At 40.9% G+C, this 21,968-nt stretch overlaps 2 protein-coding genes across 5 annotated transcripts in view; one reads left to right on the forward strand and one right to left on the reverse strand.

Moving 5' to 3' along the window:
• The window catches only part of LOC115055450 (potassium voltage-gated channel subfamily KQT member 5-like), an 87,002-nt gene extending 73,725 nt beyond the window's left edge, over positions 1–13,277 (reverse strand). For all 4 annotated transcript variants that reach the window (XM_029521272.1, XM_029521271.1, XM_029521270.1 and 1 more), the window contains exon 1: positions 12,745–13,277. In XM_029521272.1, coding sequence (XP_029377132.1) covers positions 12,745–13,085 — 341 coding nt within the window. In that variant the 5' untranslated portion in view covers positions 13,086–13,277. The remainder of the gene's footprint in view (positions 1–12,744) is intronic.
• A 3,331-nt stretch (positions 13,278–16,608) lies between these two features.
• On the forward strand, positions 16,609–19,553 carry cnrip1b (cannabinoid receptor interacting protein 1b). Its single transcript, XM_029521650.1, has 3 exons — positions 16,609–16,787; positions 18,737–18,881; positions 19,389–19,553. Exons 1-3 carry the CDS (start codon positions 16,609–16,611, stop codon positions 19,551–19,553), a joined length of 489 nt encoding a protein of 162 aa, XP_029377510.1.
• Positions 19,554–21,968: the final 2,415 nt, after the last annotated feature.

A 21,968-nucleotide genomic window follows, 5' to 3' on the forward strand; every position in this document is an offset into this window, starting at 1 on the left:
ATAAAAAAAAATAATAATAATACTGTACTTTCTTATTGTGTATTGGAAAATAAGCACTGGATTTACACCGCCAAATGTGTTTTAACTTCTTTCCCACAGTTGGAAACTGGAAAAAGTCCTCAGAAAAGAGGATGGAGCAATTTTCTTTTCACTGGCCATGACAAGTACATCCTCCGCTGTTTTTACAGTATTGTTTGTTCCATATTTTGTGAAGGCAGAGGTCTGTGTTTTTTTTTTTTTTTTAGCTTTCCTGCCTTTCCACACACCAAAAAAGAAAAAAATCTGAGAAACAACTCAAAGGTTAAACCTCTTCTTCACTATTTTGTCCGTACTGCCCCATTTACTTCTCCCCTTCACACTTTGTTCTCGGGATTGTACATCAATTCATATATATTGTTCACTGTATTATTTGACCCTTTGGTGGAGTACTCCATAAAAAGGTGAGAGGGCTGAAAACACAGTTCATTAGTTGTGATAGCTTTCTGCATGGACTGTCCACTTCTCTTCCCTCAAAGGGCAGAACTGCCAAGAAGATGAGTGCTGTTAGTCAACAGTGTGAATATGTGCATTAGCATCCAAAGTTGAACTCAAAAAGAAAGATTTACTACCCGTCAGATAAGTTGATTCCATTAAATTTTACTATAATAAATGTGCTTTTTGGTGAGAGTCAACTCTCTGCACCTGGGAACTCCAGATTCCTAAAAATCTGGTAAAGTGACACCAAAATAACCTGGTTTTGAAAGACAAGAGGTAAGTGAGAAAATATGCTTCTGCAGTTTGGGTGAATAAATTCTCCAATATGTCAGGACACCATGCAGTTCAGGTTTGAGCACAAGTGAAGTTTTTCCAGCTCAACAAACCCTCAGAAAATCTATTAAATCTCAACAGCTGATATGAATTAGCAGCACTTATTGTAACTAACAGAAATCCTGTGCATGGACAATTGCAAGATAACATTGCTAGACACCTTTCTGATGCTGGTATTTGCTCTCTAACCAGCTATGACCTAGGACACAAAGGTCCACATTTCCTGCAAAATGGGCTGAAGAGTCTAATGGAACATAAGTGCATTTGAAAACTCATTAGTGTCTCACCTTGGTGGTCTGTCCTGCAGCACTAAATCTGTTCATAACTGATATCCCACGTAGCTGTGGTTGCTTTCAGAAATCATCTCTGTAATGTCTTTTTAATTTCCAGTTTCATCCAGCATCATTCTGCAACAAAATGGTTATTTCTAGGCTGCAGGACTGTTCTGAACGATCTGACACAGTAACACTGCACTTACATGTATGCCTCATTTCCTGTGAATCCTCTATGCGTGCAAAACCAGTTTGGACTCAAAAACTCCCCCACTACCCATTAAAACTACAATGTAGAAGACGTCAAGGTAGCTATTTCTGAAAAATACAGTTAAACTACAAATGAGAGATAGACGGATAAGTGGGCAACTGCAATCACTTGAACAAAAATGAGAAAACTTTTTATCTGCCCCTCTTTGACACACAGTCGCATACATATTGTCACATGCATGTAATCACATCTAACAAGTCAAGTGGACCAACACTTTTTAATCAAAAGTTAAAAGGCTCTCTTTGTCTTCACGCGCACACACACGACACACACACTCACATACTCAGTGAGAAGGTGTAATGTTCTCCAAACAGCCAGCTGTCTTGTTGTGTCAGGCTGGTTGCTCTGTTGGCTGCAGGCCTGGGAGAAGGCTTACTTAGAGAAAACAGAGACTCACTCTACATTAGACTGACTCCCGTCAATGGACTGGGCCCAAAGCCTGCATTCACATTCACGGAAACACACACACACACACACACACGTACACACAGGGGCATTTGCTCTGCCTTTGGCTCATTCCCTCTCACACCCATGCACACACACTTTTATCTATACACACCACATACAGACGTTTCATGTAGTGTAACATGAGTCTCTTGATGCTTGCCCAAGCTTTGGTTGCTAGGGGCTATGTGTTCTGTGGGGACAAACTTAATTCATTTGGGAGAGTTTGCTCACACGTGAGTATGCGTAGGCAAGAATATTCCAATGCATGAAAAGCTGAGCAGCTTTTAGAAACTGTTAAGTATGTGCAGAGTAAATCATAAACAAGAGTGACATTTGATTGGTCATGTTGGTACAGAAATGAAATCTACTTGGCACTCACTCACACGTGTACGCACAAAAACAAACAAACAAAAAATGTTTGTCTTTCTTACATGTCACGGTCCGTCTGTCACAAAACCTTTAGGCTTGTCCTTCATCATGTTGCATGAGAGAAAACATCTAATTCAGGGATTTTAATCAACCTCTATTGGTACTCAAGAGTAGCTGACACATCATGGAGGAAGAGATGGCCTTCAACAATCTACTGTTTGAACAATTTCAAGTGTTAAGGTAAAAGATATTTAACGATAAAAGTAAATGGATTCAGGAAATGAAGCTATTCAAAGTGACAAAAGCAGCTGGAGAAAGAAGTTTAGACCTTGCATATTGTCTCCAATCCACATCCTTTATCCGGCAGACAATAGCTGTGCATGTCATATTGTGGGTTACAGAAATGGTTGAACGAAAGTCAACTAAGACCAAGTAATGTAAAACAATGTATCATTCAATGATGTAGCCTCCAAAGAGCCTGTTTTCTATTGAGTGTCAATGTAATCACTGTACCTATCTGTCACAAAAGAGTTAGAAGAAGATATTTTATTGCAGGACTGAATTGAAATGCATTATTGTTGCAATATGATTTGCCTTATTATCTGTAAGATCAAATATATTGCTGTTTGCAAAAGGCATCAGCATACACCGTAGCAGTTCACCTGGGATGTCGGAGATCTGACCCATACTGGAAATTAACTTTTGAGTCATTTAATGCCATTTTTAAAGATGCTGTGGTGGGGAGATGCATCCCTCTCTCAACTCAAATCCAGCCCGAGCAGTCCAATAAACTAATGATAGAATGATCTCATGGCTTGAGACAATAAAGATTCTTCTCTCTGTAAAGAAAGAAAAACTGATGATGGATAGCTCTTGTCCTTCTCAGTGGAACACTTGGCAAGAAGGACATGTTCCTGGTATTTTTTTTTTTTTCCAGAAAGAAGGAGAATAAAAAACTGCCCTGTCTCAGTCAGTCGCCTTAAACACATGCACATATGCCCAAGATTCTTTACTCAGAGCACTTAAAAGACCAGCCATGGTCTGATGCCTCTACAACAATAGAGTCATCTTTTAAGACTAAGACTAGCAGACTAAATAGGGGAACACTGATTTACAACAGATCCAACACAGATAGAGGAAAAGAGACTTTTTTTTTTTTTATGAAAATTAAAATTAAGTCAAAATGTTGCGGAAATCCTGTCAGTTTACTCTGTTTTGCATAGCTTGTCTGTATGCCAAATGCCTAACACAACACTGAAATAAACACGTTCGGAGTGACGAGATGATAACTGATGAGAGCCGACAGATTGTCCAAGTCTGACTTCTGCCTTCAGAGTGGAGCTCCTGCTGTGTCTTCCTCTATCAGATGAGTTGTAATGAGTTCACACTTTAACAATAGCCTCTTCTCCTGCCTACCCACATTAGGAACATGTGTGACAGAGAGATGAAACTGACGGACAAAAATTAAGATCACAGCGTGCAATCTACATGACATAACTGCTATCCTATAGCATCCTTTCTTCTCAACCCTCCTTTTTCTATCCCTCCTCTGCTGTCTGAGGCTGGTACCTCTTAAACTGAAGCATATCTAATGCATCTGAATTGCATAAAAGTCCTTATGTATGCACGTTTTCAGGCCTGAGGCATTGTAATGGACCTTTTAGATCTCTAGAATTACATTTCATAATAACATACTGTTTCCAGCTATAAAATGTCATTCATATTTCTGAAAAAAATGGGGTAATAGAAAAAGAGAACAGTAAAAAAAAAATGAAGAAGAAGAACAGTTGAGACAGAACATGAGTATGTATGATGAGTAGGTGTGAATATAAATACAAGCAGAAGAGCTGTTACATGTGGTAATCACTGTAATATCTGCATCTTTCAGTGTCGTTGATTCAGGTCTCAGTTAACAGGTCAACAGTCAACTTAGTGAAGTCTCTTCCCACCACGGCCAGTCCAACATTTAGAGAGGTTTTCTTAGTTCTCCATCCTCTGCTTACCTTTGTTATTCTTAGTGCTAATTCACAAAGCTTGACTAATGTCATTGTGCTAACATACATTCATTCACTCATCTTCTACCACTTATAATTCACCTGCAAATGCCAATTATTTCCAAAAACAGTTAAACTGATAATTAAACAATTTAGACAATTTAGAGCCAACCAACCCAAACATGATGTCTTTGAATGGTGGGAAGAAACTGGCAAGGCCCAAGGCCTGGGAATCAAACCCATGGCCTACTTGCTGTGAGGCAACAGCACTATGTCACCGTGCTCCTCTAGTGTGTGATTCTGTCTTCAAACTGGTTGGACCAATAGCACAAACAGAGATAAGGAGCAAACGCTGACAAAAGAAAGCTGTAAGCAGTCGCTTTGTATTATGTTTAATGGACAATTTCGACGAATAATAATGTATTATTGTTGAAAGTTAATTTTTGGTTTATTGAATGAGTGTCAGTGTGCATATGTCTTGACAAAACTGTGTGTCTGGGGGTGTGTGTTAGAGAAAGTGACTGAGGCAATTAAACAATGTAGGAGACTTCTAGCTATCTTACAGACTAATATCACTGCTTGGAAAGCACATTCAATTGTCTGTAAGATTATTTCACCATCCCTCAGTTCAGCTCATTTTTTCCTCACCCAACCTCCTACTTCCCTTCTTTCTTCCTCTCAATGCCTCCATCTGCTTTAATGCATTTCTTAGGTTGGAGTTATTTTACTAGATTGAAACGCAATTGGTGCTGTCCAGTCCATCCACAGAAGAAAACATGTCAAATTAAGAAAACAGCAGTTCATTAAATTTTCTCTTTGACTCTGAAAACCTGGTCTGTGTGGGTGAGATGGTGATGTTTTGTCTGAATCAATGTGTCACACGGAAAAAGTGTTTCTGACAAGAATTATTCACAATATGTGTAGGACTGTTGGGTTGACCTACATTAATGTGTATATGTTCATAAAGATTTTATAGACCAGACTGAGCTGCCACGCACACACAAGCAGCCCAGCATATGGCCCATGAGAAATGAACAGATATCAAGAATTATAAACTGTATATAACGGTATACAACTTAACCATCCTGAGTGAGTGTGAATATTTTACTAGTGTGTACATCTGTGTTCACAAGTATATGCAAGATAGCTGTGTGGTGTGGTGGGAATTTATGGGATATAATCACTCAGGTACTTTAGTCACTGTAAGAATAATTGTAATCAATTTTTACTTCCACCAAACACTACTTTCAACTAATTCACTTTTAGATGATGATAGCTGATGTACATTAAAAGAAAATATTTGGGATAATTAGAAATACTCTTGCTCACCTGACAGCAAGTAGGATTCCCCGGCCTGGGGCCTTTCTGTGTGCAGTTTACATGTTCTCCCCGTCCCTGCGTGGGTTTCCTCCCACCATCCAAAGACATCATGTCTGGATTAGTTGGTGACTCTAAATTGTCTGTAGGTCTGAGTGTAAGTGTAAGTGTGAGTGGTTGTTGGTCTCTGTCTGTCTCTGTGTGTTGCCCTTGTGATGGACTAACAGCCTGTCCAGGGTGTATCCCGCCCTCGCCTGGACCATCGGCCTGGATTGCCATGTTTGTGTGTTGGGTTTAGAGGCAAAGCTCAGCAATAAAGAGTATAAGCAGCCAGAAGAGACAACATTTTGCTGAGCCGTCATTTTTCAGCGTTTCAGAGGCTTTCGGTTTTTAAACAAAAGGTATCAGAAAATTTGTCACATATGAATGTGCCACTGATATCCGTCTCCGTGTCAGCTAGTACCTGCATGTTCTTCACGTCAAACATGACACAGAACATGTGCAGGCTCTTAAAAAAAATAAAATAAAAGGACCATCTATCCATTTATTATTGAGAAGCAGAAGTAAGTGAACTGGGTTTAGATCAGCATAAGACAAGTTACTTTGTCTACAAGAGTTTAAGTAAAACTGTGAAATAAAAATGTGTGATATAAAGGGACCTTACATGCGGTAATGACATCTTGAGTCATTTCACCAAATTAAGTGTCATTTGATGACATCGCAAATTAACAGTGTGAGTGTGGATTTGTGTGTATTGATGTGTCTGAGTATAAAGGATTCTGTTAGTGCTTTTGAACTATGTCCCTGTTAAGTGAACTGACAGGGGAGCTTCCAAGGTGTGTGTAGCGGGGTAGGAGAGACTGATGTGCTGTGAACCTAGTAGAGGTGATTTCTATGTGAGCAGCAGGAATGACGAGCTCAGCCTGTCTCCATCCATCAGCCCCGCAGTCTGCTCAGCAAACTGGCACCTCCACTGATGTACGAGAGGGCCCTCGGATGACTAACAAGAAGATGCACATGCCTGCATGCAGAAGTACACACACGGGGATACACAGTGCAACCGTGTACACTCATACAGCCATACAGTGGTCAGAATATCCATGCAACTGAACTGTACCTCTGCATCTGTGTGTGTGTCATACAAGCACACCTGAAAATACTGTTAATTATGACAATACAAACACAAGCACGCACTCACAAACACAATGATGTTAATTCTGCCCCAATCGAAGTTTCTCTCACAGAAACGCTCTTATAGCTGCAAATGTGATTTGAAGCAAACACAATCTCTCCCCCTCTCTCTTTCAAACCTTTCGACACACGCAAACAAAACCTCCACACTTCCTTTGTGACCGGCTCAAATGTCACAGTATATTTGTCACCGCAGCTCTCCTTGCCATCTTTCACCTTCTTACCAGATAATTCTGACTGATGTGGCCAACTGGTTCTCTAATGACAACAAAGCTGATATGATCAGTCATAAAGTTCCTCCACAAAGATACAGACTCATTCACTCTTTCACTTAAAAACACATTTACAAGTGTACTTAGCACAAAAAAGATTGAGGATAATATGTCGTAGGTGTAATAGAGCTAAATACTCCCAAGGATCATTGACACCAGCATTCCCGGTGCTGGTGTCAATGAATTCACCAAAAACGTGGGACAATGGTTAAAATACACTCTGCTTCCTTCAGTATAAGGAGAAGATTTTCAGATGTGCTTTGGAGGCAATGCATAAATGTATTCATCAGCAATCAGTTTGAACCTAAGAGATAATCTGGGGCTTTGGTCAGGCTTTTGGGTGCTACTGAAAAATCTGCAGATACATGATTTATTCTTGTTTATAGTATCTAGTATCCCTACCGTTGGAAAATTATTCTCTAAACGTTAGAAATGTTCAACTTGGAAAGATTGTTGCCGTGTAACTGCAACATGACATAATCATACACAAATGATGATTTTTACAACACTTTACAACACTAAACTTTAAACAAAAAAGTAAGAGATCAGTGATAAAAGCTGAGATAGCATGAACAAAATGTAATTTTTAGGGGTCAGTACAGCTCCACTAAAATACCGTGAAAACTTCCATCATGCTGAATAAAACTTGCAGGTTGATTGCTGAACAGTAATTTTAATCACGGTACACTTTCAAAAGTGTACACAACTGCAGCATCACCAACGACAGCGAAACAGTCATTTTGGCCTTGGTGTTGACTTTGTTTGACATTAGAGGAAGAAAGTTGCAAATAGAGGAGGAAAGGTGTGTGGCTTACAATATATTGTAGGTTCAATGCTCAAAAGAGTGACAAGTTTACTGGTCACATGACCATGAGCCTGAGAGGCTAGAGGCCGAAAAAAAAAAAAAAAGGCTGTTTTAGTCTCTCACTCCTAAATATGTGCTCTACTTATGATATGCAAACATTATTGGGTCATGTATTTCTTATATATTTAGGTATCTGTTTTTCATTGCATGGTCCCTTATCATGCAAAAAGAGCTGTCTGTAACTCCACTTCTTTTTCTGCATTTCAAACCAGGGTAGACAAACAGATGCTGCTTTTCCCTCCAGGACAGTTGGAATAAATACATTTCAAGTTTTTGGCTGTTCTGTGTTTTCCTGCAAGGTGAACCTTGAATCTCTTTGCTCTTATTCTTCACCTCCTCTCCAATGCTCTTTCAGTGCCTGTCTCTTTTTTAGCCTGTTTCCATCTTCTCTTGCTCGCTTGCCATGGATGGCGTGTGCCAACTGGTGACCTGGACGCACAAATCCACACTGCCTGTGTTGTGTTATACTGTCCAGGGAAGACATGAGATAAATACACACTCACGCACATGGTACCTTTAATAGGGTACCAACTCTGTACCTATTCCTGCAAACACCGGAACACATCATGACAGTATTTATACACATACACACACACAGACATGCCTCTTTCTATTCATCCTATCTAATAGGCCCTTAGCATTTTCAAGCATTTTCCATTGGATGCCAGCCAGCATCCCCCTCCATACCTGGAAGTAACTCTGAACCTAAACACAGAGAGTCTTTTATGTGCTCAGGTGTCTCAAATGTCGCCATGTTCCCAGGAAACAAAGTACAGTCTCTTCAGGGTACCTTTGATGTTCTTCAGGCCTGAGAGCATCATATATATATATATATATATATATATATTATCACTGCACCTGCAGTTTGATGAGTGGTGGATAACATAAATTTCTACTGTTTTAAATTTAAATCAAGTGATTCAAGTTTCCATTCTCACAACTAACAAGTTTGAGAAGACTCCATCTTGTGAGAGTCAGGTTGAAAAAAAAAAAAAGACGTCAGCACTGTACTGCTTCAGTTTCCACATGACCAACGGATTCAACAACCAAACAACTGTGCCAACTTATCGATCACCTTTTTGAGTGATATATCTCCCTCATCACCACTGAAGGTTCAAACAAACCTGCTATGGCTGCCATGAGTGGGTAAAGCAGCAGTACTAAGAGAAAAAACAGAAGCTAACTCTTCTATGATTGTGACAATCATCACAATGCTGATACTGAGCAAATGCTGAACTAATGTGACCAACCTTCTTTGTGGCTCTATCCGATTTAGTTAAAGTTGAGGGAAAGATTGCTCAAATGATTTTTAATAAAACCGGTCCAACAGTCCACATCAGAATAACAGCCTGCGTGACAGTAGAATTAAGTGTCAACTTTTAAAAGCCAAATGAAGCTGGATAAAACTAAACTGAAGTTGATTATTAGAACAAGACTGGTATCTGTTTGATGCCAGGTGGGTTGAGGTGCTACCTATCGATACACTGGAAAAGCTCTTTGGATCAATGTCCAATGCTCACTGTGTGGCTGCATTAATCATTCACACAGAGAGAGGGGGAGAGAGAGAGAGAGAGAGAGAGAGAGAGAGAGAGAGAGAGAGAGAGAGAGAGAGAGGGAGAGGGAGAGAGAGAGGGAGAGAGGGAGAGAAGAGAGAAAAAAACATTTCTGCAGCTAATTTTCACACATAAAACACACGCTTAATTCCTTCTACACACATACGTGCGTCAAAGCTTGGACAGTTGGCATTTATCACTTTCACACCAAACACAAAGACGCTGAGCACACAGATTAAAAATTAGGTGAGAAATTGCTCATGGATGCGGACAAAAACACCAACACAACTGGAAAAGAAAGGAATCATCTTCAGATTATAGCACACAATGCAGACTCTGACTGGAACCCATTTCACAAAATCTGATTAGTCCGAAACACACCATCTCATTAAGAGATGGAATCTTAATGCCAGGAGTTTTTCAGTGTGGGAGCACTATTTGGCAAGAAGCAAGCCCAGATGCTTATCAGTGTCTTGACTCATACTGCAGCCAATCACCAACTATCAGAGGGACATTAGGGATTCCTACCCCAAGAATATATATTAGTAGTAGTAAAAATATACATATCAGTAAAACTAGTATACATTCAAAGATTACAAATTATCTACAAACATAGTCACAGACAATTATACACCATTAAGCTGTTTTCTGATACATTTATCCAGAATGGCTCCATATGCGCCAACAGACACAGAAGCATCTGTTTCAACATAACAACCAATGTAAGTAATTTAACGATCAAAGCAAACTTTTTTTTAATAAATCATGTACTTTCTTGTTGTGTGTATGATCATCTCTTAACCACGTGTGAATGATTCTCTCTGTAACATGTGCGCAGCCATGTGTGTTTATGTGTTACCATATCCGCATGTGGCCAGTTTTTGTTAATATATAATCACGTCTCTGGTTAAAGTGTTAATACATGCAACTGCTTATAAGTAAAATAAACTCTGACACATGTTTCAGTGTTATGAAGAATATGCAGCAAGCACTTACAGATACTGTAGGAGAATAAATTCAGTTATCTAAGTTCGTGAGTGTGTGTAAAAAGCCATGCCTTTCTGGCATGGCATGAGAGAGTTAAATAATTATATGCTGCTGATATATTAGTTACATAGACCTGGAATATAATATCAGAATGCCTCACTTGTTAATAGGAAACAACAAAACCACTATGAAGTGAAGACCCTATCCCCAATACTATCAGTATCACTATAAGTTGCAGCATGACCAAGTGCAATCACCAATTGTGAGAAACAGTAATTATTTGTGGAGGTAAAACATGTCACTATATACACTAATAAATGAAGCATGGTGTTGCTACAGTATTACTCTGGCTAAAAAGTCACTTTCTCCAGATATAAGGCAGCATGCTTGTTTAATAGAAAACAAAAGCAAAAAGCAAAAAAAAAAAAAAAAAAAAGAGTCCATTTACCATCCAGTAAACAAAAATCTAAAACTCACTCAACTTGACTCGCAAACTCAATATTAGTCAAAATGTTTACACACTGAGGGTGTAAAATGTATTCAAATGCACTTTGCTAGTGCTGTGTATGCAGTAGGCCCATGAACGTATATGATTTCCATCTTTGTACATCAAAGGGGATGAAACAGATTCACTAACCCTAACCCTTTTCTGACCATTTCATTCCTAAGTAAGATAATTTTTTCCTAGTCACTGAAGGTTTTCCGTCTCGTTTAAAACTAAGTAAGACACATCTATGTCACTTCATATATTCAGGTGACACAAGCTACTAAATGTGGGAGGCTGTGGTTGTGAGCACATGTGACGATTTAACCCTTGCAACCTCAGCTGTCCCGAATAAAACGCCAACATCCGGCTTCGGAGCCCCTCCTCTGACAGCTCTGCTTCCTCCTTCTCACAGCGCTCATCTCCCAACAAAATTCTGTTGGAACGATGCAAGATGTGATGTTTCATTTCTCCAATCATAAGGTAGTTGGTGGCTGTGCTAGTATGTGTGCGAAAGAGATACATATATATAGATTCATGCATGTAATATATAGTAGGCTTTATTTGCTGTATAGATATATTATGTAGTGAGAAAAGGTAAGTGTGTAGGAATTACAACAGTCATGCTGATGCAGAGTTTGCTCACCCACAATACACTACAGCATGAGTAACAATGCATGTGCATGTGTGAGACACAGAAATATCCCCTGGCAAACAAAATATGTTTTTTTTTTAAACACCAAATGTTTTAAATAAATCATGATTTGCTGAAAGATCTCTTTGGCATCTACTGCTACCTTTGCTGGGTAGACACTGGCAAGACAGCCAGTTATTGACCCAAACCTAATGAAGTTACAGCCCCTCCCACACAGTTTGATTGACAGGTGATTGCTTAGACATGCAGCACAGGCCCTGCACAAAAGAGGAGTAAAAAACAAGTATCCACTTTGAACAGTGATCAAGCAGCTCTCTCTCTCTCAAAATATGATAAGAACTGAGATAACACAACACAGTAAGAGTGTGTCGTGTTAAGAAGTGCCCTTGCATGCAACCAACAATGGAACAACAAATGCCATTAGTTTGGACTGGCACAAAGCAGTAAATCTCAGTCTGAATCCTAAAAACACTTTTTAAATTGGTTCATTGAAACTGCATAGAGACAGAAAATGCTGGATGATGTGGGTTTTTTTCTTTTCTCTTTTTTTCTCTTTTTTTCTCAAAATGAGAACTGTACAGATATTTTGGCCAATTGGAGCTATTTTACATCAGCAAAAGCAAGATGTGGTCAGCTGAGGGCTGGTTTGAATTGAAGATTTAAAACCTGTCAGCATTAAAAAAAAAAAAAAAATCCCTGCAGGACTTTCCCTAGAGCCAGTCTCTGACCAAAACCAGTGATGAAAGACTCCAGATTGTGCAAGAGAGCAACTGTTAATTTTACTCTCACTCTTTTCACTTGACAGCTTGTTGACTTTCTGTAAGAGCTTAAAATCTGTTGGAGCTTCCAGTGTTACATAAAGATTAGGAAGAGACTGAACCCAATACAGTAGTGTTTTTTAGAAATACTTGGCATTCGTTTTTTTTGCACTTGGGTGCATGACATCATGTAGGTGTGAAATGTAATTTTCAAAATACTTGTACTACCACACACACACACACACACAGGCCAGCGGATGGAGCAACATCATCATCATCATCATCATCATCATTTCTTTCAGGAGAGAAGAGCAAACAGGCAACCCAATGAGAGAAAACTGTTTCTCTCAGAGCATATGTGTTTATGTTTCCAGGCAACAAGTGTGAAAGAAGGTGGAAGTGTCTGACAGACATAGGAGAGGAATAAAAAGGGAAAGAAAGAAACTTCTATTTATCTTGCTGAACTTAGCACTAATTGATTGCTGAAAGTGGAAGTACTCACACAAAAGCGTGGTAGATGAACGCCCATTCCCTCGGTCTCTCCAGCACGTTGTAGAGGTAATTCTGCAGCCGGCGGTAGCGCGCGTTCCTGCGGCCGCTCTGGGTGCTGTAGGTCAGCGGCTTCCCCAGCAGGCTGAGCCGGGCACCTTGCTTCCTCTCAGCTCCCGCAGCACCTGCCGCGGCTGGAGACAGCAGACCGTCATTGACCGGCGCCACGTTATTCATCGTAGTTCGCCCAGACTCCACATCTTTCAGCGCGTAGTCCTGCGCCCCGCGCCCCGCCGAGGTCTTCAGCCAGAGCCCGGTGCCGCCGCTCTCGTCGCCGGTGTGACTCAGCGGCATGGCATCGCCGGCGCAGGCGTGGATTGCGCTGGGGGACCGGCAGGCATTCACATGTAGCCGGCCGTTGTTGTTGCTGTTGTTTTTTTTTTTTTTTTTTTTTTTTTTTTTTTGGGGGGGGGGTACTTTAACTTTCAATTAACAGTATGAGTCGCTTCTCATCGTGTCATCCCGCGGTAGCTGATTAACAATCTGGTTTGGACACTTGGGCCATCTGCGCGGGGCCGGGGGAGAGTTGGGTTATGAAGGAGTGGATCCACCAGACATTTGGCAGTGGGAGGGCTCTCTCCCCCTCCCACACCACACTCTTTCTTTTCTGATCCACTCGCCGTCTCGCTTCTCCTTGTGACGGCGCGCGGGGCCACTCCAAAAGGCTGGCTCACTTTTACGCATCGAGCGGAGAAGGGGCGCCGCGACGAGACCGCCACCAAACCCGGTGGACTCTTAGGTGATGTCTGTGTCCACGCCCGACTTCCTGTGCTAACAATAACTTTGAACTAGAAGACAAATGAAGACACACCGGTGCACCTATGACGCAGGCTCGACGCAGAGGTGCAAATTGCCCGATGGTTACACCAGCAAGAGTGATCGCTTTGGTCGATTCATTCAAGACACACAATATCCGAATCCAACACACCGCATGCATCATCTGTGCACAGAAATAAAGCCTCTTCTTCAGCGTGTGCAATCACACTTTAGGGAATAGAGAGGCCGCGTTGAAATGAAGTTATTTCTATAACTGAATATAGCTACTCTAAAACGGGTTGGACGCTGTTAAGCCATCATTCCAATAGCCTGTTACACTTGCCAACTTAAAAATGAACAAAAAAATGGTTGAAGAAGGAAGTTGACTTGATCAGATGATATTCGGAAAGCCAGACTTTTAAGTGGATGGCTTGAACAGGTCCCATAGGTTCTGCTCCTCCCGGAACCAAGCATGCTTTATGCTGATGCTGTCAGCAGCTGAATCACCCTCCTCCCTACTGGCCCACCACGTGTCATGTGGCCTTTACTTTTTCCTGTCCTTCCAAACCATTGCCCTGAGGGCCTGCTGCCCACTGGACATTTTCACACACGTTCAAACTCACTCAAACACTGTGCTGTTACTGCGATTTCCCAGTCAGTCTTCTAACTCGTGGTTTTTATTTAGTTTGACCTTTACCGTAAATTCAGCCGCCTTCACGGTGCTGTGTCCGGTTTAGCTCTTAGTAATTACCTGCACATCACTGTCCCACCGTTTCAAACTGCCTGGGCATTTTATGTCAGCCGAAAATAGATTTTCCCGTTGATGATCAAAGCCTGGCCTCTGGTGGTCAAACACTGGAGCTACACTTCTCTATCCCATTTTTGAGAAATTCAGAAGACCAAAGTAAGCGCTTCACAATGTTCGGTTCAATCAGCCAGGGTGAAATGTCTCTCCGAAATATGCTTGCTTTATGTTGCGTTGGTACAAAAATACAGCGGTGGAGTCACATCGGCCGATACGTACGTTAGTAACGATCTTATACAGTTTTATAAACGAGGCCCCAGATTTGTACGTCTAACTTCCGAAATAGGTTGAACATCTGGACATCAGACGACGACCTCATCTGGATTGAACTGACAACAGACACACTCCAACTACTTTCACACAGGCCGGTGCCGCCCACCCCTTAAAAACACCGATCGCGGGGTTTTCAAACTTAGCTAGCTTAGCTAACTTAGCAAACTGACAAATTGTGAGTGAACTTGAGTCAGTCACCATATTCCGAGTTAGTTAAGTGAGAGAAGGCGTTTTATAGCCGGTACTGACATTGTCCTCATCTGGCAGTGCTGCAGTTAACTCACAGGTAACCGGAAGTAATCGGAAAAAACTTGAATGACACGCTTACTGGCAACAGGAGATTTCAGCGGCTATGCTAAACTAGGCTAACAGCAGCGCTGCCAGGTCAGGACAATGTCTGGACCGGCACCTTTCTAACGCTGGGAAATACGGCGACTGGCTCCATTTCACTTGAGGGTGGAGTATCCGTTTAAAGCTGGATAATGGTTTCAATGTGTTTAAATTAGAAACAAGCCGGTTTTTGACGAGGTTTTGTGCTGGAAAACTTTGCTAGCATCTGGCAACACTGAAGACCAGTTAGCAGGCAGGGTGAGACACGGATCGTGAGTGTAAGGTAAGTATCTGTATTTAGCTGGTGCACCAGGGCTGCTTAAAAGTGTAAGTCAGGTAAAATAAAAAAATAAATAAAAAATTATAACCCAAGCTCCTTTTCAGCTTGAAACAGGTAATAGCCGCCCGGACAGTTTTTTTTCCTCGTTGAACGGATCAGTACACAGTTAGCCCGCCTTTAGCATTAACACGTGGAGCAGTCTTTATATTCCTACAATTGAACAAAAACTTTTGCACAAGACTTGTAGTGTGGAGGTTTTTGAAGTTAGTGAAAATGTTTGTGACACTGTAAGACGATGGAACACTTAACAGGGGGTGACTGTGGCTCAAGAGGTGCGCTTACTGTAAGCTTGGTGATTCAATCGCTCAGCTCTTCCAGTATAAATGCCAAAGTATCCCCCATTTTGTCTCCCAGCTTTTTCAGATGCTATACTGAGAACCAATAAAGAGGGGACAGAGGAAGCTGTCTGCAAACATACATGGGGAACACCTTAAACCTGCTCCATCCAGAAGAGTGGGAGAGAAGAATCAGAAATGACACATTATGCACATGCACGACATTGATCAAACTGGCTGAATTGGAATTTTTGTGTGAAAGCAACAACGGTGTATATTTTAATGACATGAGGGACTTTTTCGTGGAAAAACAGGGACGATGTGAGACATGCACATTAAAAGCACACATTTCACTAACCCCAAGGATTGTATTAGTATGCTCACAGAGTGCAACACAACAATTAGTTTCTTTTGAATGCTGTACTTAACATTTTCAATAGAGAACAAGGTTGTACGTTTACCATATGTAAGGCATTGACTTGGTCAACATGTTATATAATTTTGTAAATATAAACTACGTTCAAACTCAGACCGTATAAGACGTTTGGAGGAGTCCGCACCGACCGTTTTTCAACCATATTTCGACCTTGTATAGACATCGGAAAAACCCATTCTGCACCCGAGACGGGTGGAGATGTCTTGCTCAGTCTGTCGCCTCTGTTCTATCCCATTTTACAGGAAGGGGTCTCCTTTGAACACACAAACACATAATTAGCAGAATTTCAAGGCAAACCGAGACCTCCATATGTTATGAGGTGAGGAAGGCAGACAGGGCCACCCTCTGTCTGGGGTGTCTAGGAGCTGCAGAGAGAGATTTGAGATTGAAGGAGAGAAAGAGCATTGGCAGGGATTAGACCTGCAGGGTGGAGGGGATTACGGAGCGCACGGCTGCGCAGTTCTCAGTCGGCGCGCCTCGCTGTGCTCTCCTCCGCATGGATGCCGTCAGTCTGCCTGACCTGATCCGCACCTGAGACCAGCAGCCCAGCTCCAACGACCTCTCTCACCCCCTACAGAGAACCGTACCAGCTATATGGAAACATGTCCGACGTTCCCCAGATAGTTAAAATCGGTATTTCGTTGAAGATGCTTCCCAACAACACCGCGGTCTACTTCAAATCCGACGGAGCCCGATTCGGACAGACCAGGACCATCAAGCTGCTGACCGGATCCAAGTACAAAATCGAGGTGGTCGTTAAACCTGGAGCGGTGGAGGCCACGTAGGTAGCTCTGTACATTTCTGTTTCAGATGTGTCCTGACTTGGCCACAAGATCATTGATAGGTTATAGGTTCTGATTGGTTCAACCTGGTCACCATATTCCCACAGCGCAGCTCTCGGCTGAGCATCACATTTCACCATTGAGGGTTAGAGCGGAGGATACACATGAGAACAATGCAGATTTAGTCTGAAACTGGTTTTGCTCATATACGATTATAGTCCCAATAATATATCTTTCTACATAAACTGTCGTTATTGTAGGAATCATTTTATACTGCCCAGATCTGATCTATTCGGTTTTGAATAAGTGAAAGACTGTATGACTACGACAAGGCTTTTGTTGCGTGTTAGGTTTGGAAACCTTAACTACTTTTCCTGCATGTTTTCTTAATGAGGCGGTGTGAAGGTTTACTGACAGTTACTGACGGGACTCGGGATTAGACCCATTCCTCGCATGCACGGATTACTTTACAGGTCTGCGGAGGAATCGACAAGAGCAGTCCTGTCTATGGTGCACATGCATTGACAAAAAAATGGCAGATACTAAAACTTCTACTGGATTTTTATTGTGCAGAGAAAGCATTACATCACTTACAAACACCTCTCATAGGCTTTGTTACATTTGTATGCCCTGTTGACGAATTCAGCCCTTGAAAGTAGGATTTTACAAGGCGCTCGTGAAGGCAGCATAAACGCCACTTGGCCACAAATCAAATCCACCACAGATTAGGATTCGAGGATTCGAGGATTTGGGCTATCTCTATTGTGATCTCCCTACGATTCATGATTGTGGGAAGGATGTCGTTGTACTGCCATCTCAAAATTATGATTAGTGCCTGAAATCTAAAATTAGGCCATGTGCCATGATTCACTGGAGATGTTGGATTGAATTTGGGCTATGTTCGTACAGCTGTAAACCTATATCACTCAATGCCTAAATCATATCATCAGTGACCATATAAAGATCACAGTTTATTAATAGCAGAATTCATGATTCATTTGATATTTTTTTATTTCCCTCTCTGTAGTGTTATTTATTTTATTTTTTTTTTCTTAACTTCAGCATATCCAGTCCATCGCATAATTTAGGATTCATCTTCTCTTGCCCTGGTATGTGTTATCTTGCAAGGGTCAGTCATCCATTGTGCCAGATTCACATTCATGTTTTATTTCTAAGAAAACTTTGTAAAAAATCGCTGTATTTAAAGATGGCCATTGTCTCTGTCACATCATCCACAGATTTTTCAGGAGGCACAGTGCTTGACCCTGACTCCCAATTTCACTCAAAGGCTCAGGTTTTTAATGGAACCAATGCCTTAGTACATTTGGGTTTAATAACTGGCAAACATATGGGTCCATTAGTATGGTTGGCACAGGTCTTGCTCTAAGGTTAAACCTGAGGCAGTTCAGTTGCTTGCTAATTAGCTAGTAATCAACCCAAGATGACAGGTCAATTATGAGCATGCACTCAGCAATACATGTTAATTAATACTAAATTGGCTATATTTAGACAAGACAATAATAGAAATTGACTCTCATCAGAAATAGGAGTACAGGCTCAATTATGTTAGTCAAAATGCTGAAAAGTAAATTATTTTGGAAAATGCATGAAAAATGAAAAATGTCCCAAAACGCAATCCCGAAAATCACCTCACTGCCTCATACAGCTGAAGTGATGTCAGACACAGGCCCAACAACCAGGCAATTGTAACCATGCTCATCTGTCCTCAGATGGCCACACCCTAATTATGTATGACTTGAAGATTTATAAGGAGCTCTATACAGACTGTTTATATTAATGTTTATAGCTGTAAAGCTTAACATGCGAGTCCATGGGGATGGCTCACTTTTGGAGTTAGCCTTAAGGGACTGAAAATTTAGCTCTCCATGTTTTTCATCCCCTGAGGTTGCCACATGATAAATCCCTTGTGTTGTGCACCTGTATGCAGGTCGATGAGTGTGGGTGGGGTGACCTTTGCCCTGGAGCAACAGTCGAAAGACCCACAGTCAGTGGTCTACACCGGCCAGTATGATACAGAAGGGGTGGCGCACACCAAGAGTGGGGAGAGGCAGCCAGTTCAAATCAGCATACAGGTATGGATTAGCTGTGGAAAGGACACCAAATTGATTAAATTGGTCTGGAAAAATTGATGGAAGATATTAATCATTCAGGTTATAGTATAGACAGAATGTGTTCAGAATCAAAGGGGAGTCAGTATGGTCACACTGCAAAGGCAGTTGGTGGAAGCAGCTGTTGGAGTTCTTGGCAAGGCATTTGAAGTAGCGATGCCTGATGCAAATGTTCAGATATACTCAATGAAAGAGTGTAAACTACAGGTTCAAACTATTTTATAAACATTCTTGCAAGTATAGTATGTGTCTGCACATGTATCCACCTGTCCACCCGTCCACCCAACATACTTCCTCCCCTCACCTCAAAATGATTTTACACATTGAGAGTTTCTTTGTCTACATTCACTTCTTAATAGTGCGTGTGTGTGTGTGTTCCCACTCATTTGCTCCGTAGGTCATCTACAAGATGTTTTAAAGTGTGTATTATGCATGTTTGCATTGGTAGTTACCTGTGCGTGTTTCCTTCAGTTCACAGAAGCGGGAATGTTTGAGACGGTGTGGCAGGTGAAGTACTACAATTACAACAAGAGGGATCACTGCCAGTGGGGGAACAGCTTCAACAGCATTGAGTATGAATGCAAACCCAACGACACACGCACACTCATGTGGGTCAACAAGGAGATGTTTGTGTGATGGAAGAATCGCCTGAAAGAGTTAGTGTGTAATCTGCAGAAGTTCAGGGTGTGAGTCTAATGTCAATATGTTCTCGTGAAGGTGAGACCTTTTCTTGTTGGAAGTTTATTGCTACTTCCTGTTGCAAAAGGATGCTGGCATTTCCCCTCCTTTTCTACTGTCACTCTGCTCCACTTACAATTTATTTTCCTCTCTGACTTCATTGTTTTTTTTAAACCTGTTCTACAAATATGAGAAAATTTGAAATGTTTGGGGGTTTGGAACAAAAATCTATTTCTTCCTGCCTGCTGTTTGACAGATTTACTGCTTAATCACATCTCACAGAAGTTCATATATAATGGGTTTATACTATCAATCTTTTCTTTAGAGGAATGCATCATTTATTGAGGCAGAATGGCACACGAGGTACAACCTACTAAAGAATCTGTTGTATTTTACATAAAATACATGTCATTACATAACATTTTGAAATTACAGTTTAAATGTATATGTGGTATCTAGTAACCCTCAGGTTGTTTCACACTCAAATATACGTGCAGTACTGTATGTGTGTGAGTACATGTGTGTCAGCGTGTGTAAAACTGTGTGTGTTTTACAATTGGTGCTTGTACGAATGTGGTTATTTGTGAATATGGACTTGAATGCTTGAAGAGTATTGTTCCAGTATTCCCAGATGTTAATGCCACTAATACTGAAATCGAAGTTAAGTATTATAGGTCTACAAGGTAATACCATTTTGGTAAATGGTATTACCTTGTAGACTTTCCCTGTCAACCCAGTGCAGTGTCCTTGAATGAGCAACATTTTGATTAGACTGGCCCCAAGCAGAATTCTTTCCATCTGTCGTCAGATGGGAACTTGCCATGACATCTGCAGCCTCTAATGTTAAAATGTAGGCTATATTTTCCAAGCTTGAGGCAGAGCAGGACAACACGACCAACGAAAACCATTACATATAGTTAAAAACAGATTCAAATGAAGGCTTCTGTATTACAGGCATTCTCTATCAGCTACAGCTGCAAGGATGAAACTACTCCTTTCACTCTGTTTTACTCTTTCCTTTAGTGGTGAGGCGTGAAGATGGTCCTCTTAAACATGCCTGTGCCACTAGGGAGAGTTTTATTTTTTTTTCTCAATAGCTGTGTTGGTGATCTCAAAGTCCCTTTTAAAAAGCACTTTGAGCCACTCTTGAATTATTCAAGACATAGTGGTAGATCATACTTAATACTGAGTTAATACTCAAGATACAAAAGTGTGACACAGTTTATCGCCTCATTGCTGAAAAAGATTGATTCACTCTGTGATTTGGAATTTTACTCATTTTAAACCGTACACTTCACCCAGGTGCCTTCATTAAAAATTTTCCAAGGCTCTTGAAAGTGTACATGTCAGCTCCTCTATTGGCTGCTACTTACTACTGTTACCCAGAAAGAAAACATGCTTGTATCTGTTCAGAATCAGCTTATATCACTTTACAATGTCACTGCAGTGCTCCTCTCCTGCATCAACACTTCTACACTCTGAAATAACCAGAAATGTTGTCACATTTAAATGAAGTTAAATGAACCGCTGCCTGCTACTGGATTGGTTGCAAAGGGGCCTGTTGTGGCAAATGAAGCTTTTTGTGCTACTGTGTGTATGTGTATTATTTTGAAGTACCATTTCATGTGCAGTATAATGATATGTGGAATTTTGTATTTGGATGAAGTTGTGTCCCCGTTTACTGTCTACCTCTTCCAAAAGACTTAGCTATGAATATTTGTGTTTAAAGAGAAATATTGTATTTCCAATATTGATAGACATATCTGGAAAAAACAAACACACCAAAAACAATTTGTTGTGGTGAATAATAGTATTTTTGTACAGTGAACCATTTGAGTTGTTTTCATATTTTTGTGTGTTTTGGTAGAAATGCCGATAAATTCTTAAATGATCTATGCAAGAAATCTGAGTAATAAAATATTAACTTGTGCAATATAGAGGAGAACTCATTCATTCAATCAATCGTTCTTACCATTTTGTGAAAGTTGTTGTTAGTATTTAATTCATACTAAAACTATTTTTTTTGTGTGTTTCGGTTGTATTCATTTGGCTCATTTATTCCAAACTATTAAATACTGATACATGGCAATCAGCAGAAAGTATATGAAGGGGATCTATCAAGATCTATATGTTGAAACTGCAGAAGAGAAAGGATAGCATCATATCAGTATAATATGATGCCACACAAAAACTGAGCTCTTGTAGAGCCATACATCTTTGGAAGGGAGCAAAACATACTGTGCATGTGACTCTGGAGTATTTACCTTGCTGTGTGGCCACAGAGACAGTCTTGGTGTACACGCTGGCTTTTTTAGGAACAGGCGGGGTGATGGAAGCAATGAGGGAGCATGTGGAGCTGATGCTGCCGGGATG

Source organism: Echeneis naucrates, chromosome 15 (assembly GCF_900963305.1).
Source record: "Echeneis naucrates chromosome 15, fEcheNa1.1, whole genome shotgun sequence".
NCBI classification, from domain to species: Eukaryota; Metazoa; Chordata; class Actinopteri; order Carangiformes; family Echeneidae; genus Echeneis; species Echeneis naucrates.